The following is a 9,629-nucleotide window of genomic DNA, read 5'->3' on the forward strand; positions in this document are numbered from 1 at the left end:
AGGAGAATCGCTTGAGCCCAGGAGTTGGAGGTTGCTGTGAGCTGTGATGCCATAGCACTCTACCCAGGGTGACAGCTTGAGGCTCTATCTCAAAAAAAAGAAGTTATAGAGAAAAGTTATATCTTATCCTACTCCTAGCACCTCATTCATATGGAAACAAATTCTTGGAGGAGGGTTATATGCTCCTATTGGGTATCATTTTAGCTGCATTACTGCATTCTTTGGGGCTTTACTCTTTACCCTCCCTTTCCTGTTTCTTGTTAAGTGTTCAAAATTGACCTGAAAGCCTCAGTTTTCAAAAGGTGTATTTCATTTTAGCAGTTTCTTGTCAAACTCTGAATAGTCAGAATGTACAAATCCAGAATAAAACATATTATGATTTTAAGGTTAGAGGTGTTCTTATCTGGGGATCCTGAAAAGATGAATGCATTATGTCCACAACCATTTGGGGAGTTACTGGGTGACTTCAGTGGTTATGTGACATGTGATGGGAAGACATTTCTAAATGACAGAATCTTACTGAACTTCTAAAGAATATATCTAGAGTTGACTACTACTTTTTCCCACTCTTAGAACACACTAATTTAGTGCCTGCTATTGATATTATTGAATATTATTATGTTTCCTTACCTAAATAAAGACATAAGCTTCAGTTGTCATTTTTAAAAGTTGTTTTTCTTTTGTATTGAAAAAATGCTTTCTTATATCCTTTAGCCATCAGAAAATATGGCCGAGATTTTCAGGCAATCTCAGATGTGATTGGGAACAAATCAGTAGTACAAGTGAAAAACTTTTTTGTAAATTATCGACGCCGCTTCAACATAGATGAAGTTTTACAAGAATGGGAGGCAGAACATGGTAAAGAAGAGACCAATGGGCCCAGTAACCAGAAACCTGTGAAGTCCCCTGATAATTCTATTAAGATGGCTGAAGAGGAAGATGAGGTAAATCTGAAACAATAGTCTCTTCTCTGCCAGGTTTGTTATTGGTATTCTGGTTAATTTCTAACATGATGACTTTTTTTTAGTGCATGTTCTCTAATTTTATTCTTTATTTTAAAAAAAAAAATTGCAGATTGAGATGAGGGTACAACCTGTATGGTTACATTGTTTGCATTTGTTAGGTAAAGTCTAAGTTGTAGTTGAGCCCTCCACCCAGGAGGTGTGCCATATACCCTTAAATTGTGCCAGTTAGGTAAAAGCACACCATTCTCTTCCCCCTCTTCTGCCTTACCCCGCACTTGAATTTAATTGTTTTTTTCTCTTGTGTGGGCATGTAGTTGTTCATCTACTAGTTTCATACTAATATTGAGTACATTGGATACTTGGTTTCTATTCTTCTGATACTTTACTAAGGAGAATGTTCTTTAGCTCCATCCAAGTTAATACAAATGATGTAAAGTCTCCATTTTTTATGGCCTAATAATATTCCATGGTATACATATACCACAGTTAATTAATCCATTCATGGGGTAATGGGCACTTGGGTTGATTCCCCATCTTGGCAATTGTGAATTGAGCTGCTATAAACATTCAAGTGCAAATGTCCTTATGATGAAATGATTTTTTTTTCTTCTGGGTAGATATATAGTAATAGGATTGCAGGATCGAATGGAAGGTCTTCTTTTAGCTCTTTGAGGTTTCTCCATACTTCTGTCCAAAGAGGCTGTATTAGTTTGCAGTCCCTAAAGTGATGCCTTTTTTTAGCTATTAAAATATTTTTGGGTTTCAGCTATATCAGTAACTTCACTTTTACCTATAAATCCCATAATGTGTATGTGTTGACTCCAGTCAATTCTTGGTCCCTGTGTGTCATTCACATTTTAGTTTCCATCCTGGTTTCTTCCAACCACAATTACCAATACAGTAAAATCTGTCATGAAACAGTCAGTTGGAATTGCCTTGAGAAATATCAGTAAGTCTCAGTCATGCTATAGTCATGTTATATGTGCCATCATATCACCGTGAGGTTCACGAACTTACTGGTGAGTCTGCACAACCAACCAGGAGCTCCTGAGCTCTATCCTTACTATCTACATCTTCCAGACTTTGTTTCTGTTTGGGTGACTGGTCCCAAACACTGATGAAGATGATTCTGTGGCTGGTTGGAACTTTTAAGATGGTGGCTGACATTCTTGTAATTTCTGGAATGGCAGCACTGACTTCATCTGCCTAATTAGCCAGGATTAGGTTAGAAGATTATTCAGGCTGCAGAGACTGTCTTCAGCCTCTCTACTCCCTTTGCCAGGGTTGCTGACCATTCCCCCCCATCACTCCTGGCTTACCCCCCTCATTTCTGCCTCCTCTGCCAGACAGATGAACGTGAGACTGCACACAGGAAAGAGTTAATTGCCAATCACTTCTCATCTGAATTTGTTTGCTGAAGTGGGCAAACATGGGGGTCAAGAATGTGAGGGGTGTCACATCCAACTTGTGTTTAGATAGTATGGAAGTAGAGTCTCACCTACAATTAATTATGAAATGATTTGAGTATGTTATCAGTGAGGGAAAAAAATCTCCTGATTGAACTAAGGACAGTTCTTTCATGTTGTGATTTCAACTGAAGGAACAGCCAGGTCAGATTGGGGATGCGTAGCCCAATTGTTGGCTTCACAATAAGGTGCCATGGGGGTGGCAGTAAGATGCCTTAGAGCAGATAGGTTTGCAACTGGGAGTCAGTTTTGAAACATGAGAGAGGGAAGTTCCCTGTGCTCTCAAGTGTTCTATGTCCTAAGTTTTGACATCTTTAAAACGTGGCATGGCTCCACACCTGTAGCTCAAGCGGCTGAGGCGCCAGCCACATACACCTGAGCTGGTAGGTTCGAATCCAGCCTGGGCCCACCAAACAACAATGACGGCTGTAACCAAAAAATAGTTGGGCTTTGTGGCAGGCACCTGGAATCCCAGCTAGTTGAGAGGCAGAGGCAGGAGAATCGCTTGAGCCCAGGAGTTGGAGGTTGCTGAGCTGTGACTGATGCCACAGCATTCTACCCAGGATGACAGCTTGAGGCTCTGTCTCAAAAAAAAAATTTTTTGGCCAAGCTGCAGTTTTAGCTCAAGATTTCTGGTTCTAGAGGCCACACTCTCACCCTACATAAAGTGTATTTGCTGCACAGGCCTGGTGACTGACCCCCGCAACACCCTTTTGCAGCAGAATTAGCAGTCCATGTTGTTTGATGGGTTTTTTTTCCTTCTCGTCTCAGGCTGCTTCTGTTCTTGACGTCAGATATGCATCTGCCTCATGAGAAACTCTGGTACCTTTGAACACTTGGTATGGACTACTGTGTTATCCAGGATTTCAGGTATTACGAGACATCACCTAGCCATCTGCATCACATCTCTGTGGACAAGCAGCTATTACCAAAAAAGGCATACACTTCCAGTCCTGTGCTATACCTGCCTTAATTCTTTGCTCGTTCCTCCATTTTGGCACTACTTCCCAGAGAGCTCAGCTGTATCTCTCACTATATCTGCCTAAGTGCTGGAGAACTGCAGGGCTGCACAACACCTGTAGCCCCAGGAGCCAAGGTCAGAGCCCTCAGAGCCCCAGCAATGGCAGCTCTTCCCATTTGACAGCTGCGGAACAGGGAGTCTGCTCAGAAGGCACCACTCTGCTCCTGCATGGCCTGCGATTTCTACTTTGTGTGTAATTCTCAAAGTAACTGTGACCCTGTTGGCCTTCTAGAAAGTTCCTCATGTTCTTTTCTGAGACAGCCACCTAAGTGAGATCATGCTTCTTTGGAAATCAGAATATATTAGCGGACTGTATGGTGACCCTTATCGTGCCAAGCGTCCTGATGCAAGTCACATTTTCTTAAATGTAGGGTATAATTACGGTTTATAAATTTAGTTGGCTTACATCCCTTCTCTCTCCCTTTCTAAGTGGTAAAAATCTCATTCACAGCAATTGTTCCTGAACACTGTAGCTAAAAGGGAACATGGACCTCAGCGCTTTTCTGCCTTCAACTTGCAGCATTGTGATCCTGGGGTGGATGCCACCCCATCCCTTCCTGACCACCTCCTCCCCCCACCACCACCCAACTCCAAGGGATTCGGTCCATATCACTGTACCTGGTGCTTGTACATTTGGAATTGGTGCCTTCTCCTTTTGGCAACCGTGTTATCAGTCCTTTTTCTGTTTTGGTGTCTTTCTTCTTTAAAGTTTATTGCTAGCCAAAGATGACATCACTGAGATTAGGAGACAGGGGAGCGCTTGCTGCAGATTCTGACAGTGTAGATTTAAATGTCAAGTTAGCTCAATAAAGGATACTAGAGTAGCTGGTGATGGTTTTATAAAAGCTGCACATTGCTCCCCATTCTCTTACTGTGTCTGGCCTTTTGTATGGCACTGCAAATATCCATCTGTGTCCTTCATGTATGGATGTGATCACATGAACACCTTCCCCTCTTAATATCAGAGTACAGGACAGAGAAGTGATCAACGAACTGGTCTAGCTAGACCAAGATAAAAAAAATCTACAAAGCAGTATATAATGCCTTTTAGTTGGACTGGGAACAAATAAATTTTTCTAATGTTTCAAGACTTCCAGAATCACTTTTGTTCTTTTACCAGACCGTGGACCTGCTAAGGGTTGCAGAGTACCTGTCAAACTGTGCTGTAGCATACCCTGTGCCCACCCACGGCCAGTCAGACTGCACTAAATATGTTAAAGTAGCTATTGTTGTTACTGTTGTTTGCATCATTTAAATATTATTTTCTGCTTTCAATACCAAAAAGAAAAAAATGCCCATGTGTTAAGGCACAAACAGAATTTGTAAGAATTTAAAATATGCAATTAAAATTTGATGTATTTTGATTCCCAAGCACCTTGCCTTTTTTTTTTTTTTAAGTCAGCTGATTTTCTTTTTAGAAAGAGAGCCAGCTAGAAACCTAGGCGTTTTGAAATTGTACATTCTTTTTTAGAACTCTGGAGAAAGGTCATTCAAAAGGGGAGCACAATGGGACTTTCCCAATTTTGATCACTATGTCCCTACAGCAGGTGTCTGTCAATCAAGCAGAAGCCCATGCAAGGCAATATCAGAGGAGCCCCCACTTGCCACTCCTGCTGAAGACAGGGCAGCATATAACACTAGTAAGGAACACTGTTATCATAGCCTACTGTGTGATCACAGGGTGGCAGAAAGAACGTGGGAAGGAGTCGCCTAAATTTTGCACATCACTGAAAGGGATACTAAGGCGTGGACTGCAGCTTTGAGTTCTCCTTGCTTCCCTCCAGACCTCCTTCCTATTAAGAGAAGCAGTGGGCAGTGGTTGCAGTGGGTTTCCCACTCTGCCTAGAGATCTGTTTCTCTTTACACCCAGGCTATTTTCCTTAAAAATTGATCCCTCCTTGCAATGCTTAGAAGCTTGGTACCAATTCTTATGTAGCAAGGCAAGGAGGTGAGCAGTGCCAGACACTCATCTGTATTCTGCACTGCCCCCTCACTCAGCTCTTGGTACTGGGTGATGGTCTCCAGCCCTGAGAAGTCACTGTGCTGGTCACTTGTGATCACAGCAGCTAAATTTGGCTTTCTCCCCCAGGGAAGGGGCATGTCATTTTCATTTGACAGAGGGAAAAAAGGGTAGTTGTCTTTGCCTGACTGCCTTCGTTGTAGTTCATGCATAAGATAGCGTGTGTTTTAAACTTTTCATTACACTGTCTTTGCAATGATGTAAATGCAAGAAATCACCTAGCTTTAAAAGCTAAGTGGTTTGATCTTATTTATGTGAAGACTCTTTAACATATCAAGAATTAGGTGCATTGGCAGGTAGCATTTGGGATGTGATGACTGCTTCAGATGGAATGTTCACTGAAGCTTTGTCTTCTTAAAAATTATCAATGTGAATGTCATAATTTTATATATTTTTGTGGAAAATTTCTCCTAAGTATAAGTTATTGTGCAAAATATAGTATCATTGACACAAATAATAGTTTAACTTTTAGTTTAGAAATTCTAAAAGATATAAATTGTATTGCATATGCATTAAAAGTTTGTTCTATTTAATTTTATATAGATGTGTAAAATGTTAGGTAAAATTTTTTTTCACTTATCCATTTAAACACCTTGTTACTTGAATATTGTGTTAACTGGTCTGTGACAATGATCAGTTCTGTAATATAGCTCTTTTAACCAGGAAGTGACCATGCCTCAGTTGTGCTGGTTAGGTTAGTATGACATAGTCGGTGCGGGTGTTGGCAGGAGCCAGATGTTAGTGTAACGCACCCACTGAATTGTCATGGTGTAGAGTATTGGTCAAGACACTGCTTCCTCAAAATGGTTTTTGATAGTTTCAAACCTATAAGATCCTTTGATGCTCATAAACCTCTAACTGAAAAAATGGAAAAAGTAGTTGGGTTTTAAAAGCTTACTGTGGTGGACTAATTAAGCATTTGCTTTCTGTTCATATAAAGTTTCCTCAGATATTACACACCACTCTAAGTGTGCTCATTGTCACTTTAAATTTTAATTATACCCTATTTTTGTCTTTCTAAATATCAGATGTACTATTGGAATAATTGCACACCAAAAATAAGCCAAACAGTGCATTACACTGACAGGATTCCTGCTTTTATGTGAGCAATGTAAAGATGGAGCCAACTCAAATGAGAGCCTCTTTTTTTCTCTCTTGTCTAGGCCTGTTTCTTAAGCTAAAGACCCAGGATTTAAGCTTTTAATATCAAGTGAAACTTTGCCTCAGATTGACTCAAAGTAGTTAGGTCATCAAAATCTAGTGGTCTTGTGCAATGCCGTTTCTGCCACTCCCTGGATCTCTGCAGCTTTTCCTAATTGTAGTAAAGCACAATTGCAGTGACGTCGCAATTCAGAAGAAGGAAGGTCAGCATAGCCTATGCATGTTGTGTAATCATGAGTGTTTACAGCCACCTTCTCCTAAAATGAAAATTTATACTGGGGTGGGTAGTATTCCATTATGTAGACTTATTGACTTTGCTAAGTGCTTTTTAGACTGCTAAAAAATTTTTCAAGTATTTTAAAAGATGTATAAGGTTAAGTTTGCAAATATAATGGAAATGCTGTATATCTTTTGAAGTGATAAAATCCATGTTGGAATTTTAAAGAGAATATGTTGTAATAATGCTGTTGTAAGTAATATTTTAATGTCTCTCTTTGCCTGTTTTCTATTTCAGCACATCATTGTGGTGAATGTTCATAGCATTATAACTGCTTAGCCATTGAATGATAACATTTGTTAGTGGAAATTGGAAAATTTATTTGTGAAATTCTGCAGAATTCATTTTTCTATTTCCAATATTTGCTGAAGTTAAATAAAAATTTTCAAGCCATTGATGTAATAAAATACGAAACAAAATGATCTTCTGCATCCCCATTCTCCGTCAAACATACCCTAATACGAACTGGGGTTGTTCTTTTCCTTTTGAATAGACCCTGGGATTTCTGAGTGTATAATTTTCCTAGAATTAGGGCCTTGTGGAAAGACACAGTCTGGATGCTTTTTATTCTACCTGAACCTCTACCCTTTGTTATCTATGATAATCTTACAGTTGGTATGAGACTGAGATACGTGAGTTCATGAAGTTCATAGTAGTTAAGGGCTTCAATGTAAAGGTTCAGTAAGAGGAATTTTTTCCCCCATTGGCAGTTTTTCTTTCCTCCACTTGCTGAGATTTTGACTTTCTCCCTGAAGGCCTCTGCACAGACCCTGGACTGTAGCAGTGATGAGGCCAGGTTGCCACTGTTACGGCTCTGTTCAGCCAAGAGTGGACACACATAGCTACAATAGCTCCTTGAGTAGCAGAAAGGACATGGTTGGCATGTACAGGCAGTGGCCACAGGTTCTGTGGTCGTTCTTCCCTTTTTCAGCTGGAATGTAGGATCTGGTTAGATAATGACACCTAACTTCTAAATTCAGCATTGTCTCCAATAAAATTTGAAATATGTAGATGTGGTCCCTCCATGTCTGGCTGCAGGCTCTGTGTTCTGGGGAATCCAGACAGGGCAGCACCAGGTAGGGATGTCTCTCTTCCCTGCTAGGCCCATCCCAGCTTCAGCTTCTGCTGAAGGGCACAATTTTGGGAATATCCACCTGTTGACGTTGTAGAGACACATAGTGCCATCACCCTCTTATAAACCTCAGGGAGGTTTTTGTGGCCTCCCTGTCTTGACTCCCAGCAAATACAGGTCCTGAAATGGGAGCTTGGGCACTCTCTGTAGATACCAGCTTACATCAGGTCCCTTCTCTGCAGCCCTCTGTGCTGGCTTCCATCCCAAGAACCATGCTGGGTATAAACTCAAGAGTTGAGAGGCATGAAGCATTCTGGGCTGGGTTGCTGCCTTCTCCACACACTCAGGGTATGCTTAGGATGCTGTTTGGGCCAAGATGAGCTTTTAGGGGTGGTTCTGCTGTGAGGTCTGGGGCTGGCTGGAGGGAGTCCCCAGGGGAAGCTCTACTGAGAATAATTTCCCATTATCCCACGAGCAGTAGCAACACCTTGAAGCAAACACTAGCTACCTACCATTCTAGTTCTCCCTGCCCTGGGCCATCTCAACACCCACTTGGGGGTGCCAGTAGCACCTGTGGACCAACACATCTTGGTCCCCTAGAGCTCAGCTACTGCTGTATCATTCCACCTCAGTGTCCACCAGTACTTGAAATGGCAAGTCTGAGACTGAGATAGCTCCTGGCTCCTGCATGCTCCTACTCGGTGTGTAGCACTGCTACAGGTCTGGTCTCTACACTAGCAACACTTGGATCAGCTGCCTCTGCAGTTCCTTCCTTGCTGATGACCACACAAACCCTCCCTCTACCTGAGTCTGAACCAGACCCCCTAACTCAAAATTTCTGTCTCAAATACCTGGCATTCTTTTGCCTCTTCTCTCACTCATTCCCCTCCCCCAGGGACTTAAAGCGCTTTGTCTGCCTCTGAAAAATGGACAGCCCTTCAATTCATTCTTCAAAGCCACATTACCTGCTTATTTGGGGGGACATTTCCACTGCTCACTACGGCTAAGATGCCTTCCTCCTTCTGCTTGGTCCACCCCCAGGCTCCCTCCCATCTCTGTCAGGTCCGCCTCAACCTCTCCCCACCTTCAGCAGAGGTAATAATTTTCAGAGCATCTACAACTTACAGTTTGTTGTGCACTTGCCTCTTTGTACACACAATAAAGGAGCAATTTTAAATTTTTATTTTGTAATAGGTACCCAGAGTACTTGATTTAAAAGGAGGACAGAGAAAATTAGGTTTCCCATTCCTGTGCTTGAGCCACCAGTTCCTTCAGGGCAGCCATTGCTACCGGTTCCTTGCATATCCTTTAAGAGATGATCAGCATGTCCTCAAAACATGTGTGCATGCTCATGTCAGTTACTACCTTTTCTCTCCACACAAATGATACTCTATACACTGTTCTGTACCTTTTTTCTACTTGATATACTAACATCTTAGTCTTTCCATGAAGTTGCTGCTTTCCTTTGTATTGACTTCGTATCATTCTATTTATAAAATTCTGAATTTCAATCTTTTCTCAGGCCAGCAATATGCAGTATGATGCTGTCTTGTGCCGCTGGTCAGCCTGATCACCACAAGGGAAACAACTGAAAATCTACAGTTGTTTCCTGGGTTGCCACATAGTTTTGCTCTACTGTGAGCTAAG

General features: G+C 41.6%; 1 protein-coding gene across 1 annotated transcript in view; it reads left to right on the forward strand.

The window, feature by feature from the left end:
* The window catches only part of RCOR1 (REST corepressor 1), a 162,099-nt gene extending 154,770 nt beyond the window's left edge, over nucleotides 1-7,329 (forward strand). The window contains 2 exon segments of the mRNA XM_012811080.2: nucleotides 715-944; nucleotides 3,203-7,329. Of these exon segments, the coding sequence (XP_012666534.1) occupies nucleotides 715-944; nucleotides 3,203-3,244 (272 nt within the window). The 3' untranslated portion in view covers nucleotides 3,245-7,329.
* Nucleotides 7,330-9,629: the final 2,300 nt, after the last annotated feature.

This window comes from Otolemur garnettii, unplaced genomic scaffold, assembly GCF_000181295.1.
Source record: "Otolemur garnettii isolate 467f Iridium unplaced genomic scaffold, OtoGar3 scaffold00149, whole genome shotgun sequence".
Taxonomy (NCBI): Eukaryota; Metazoa; Chordata; class Mammalia; order Primates; family Galagidae; genus Otolemur; species Otolemur garnettii.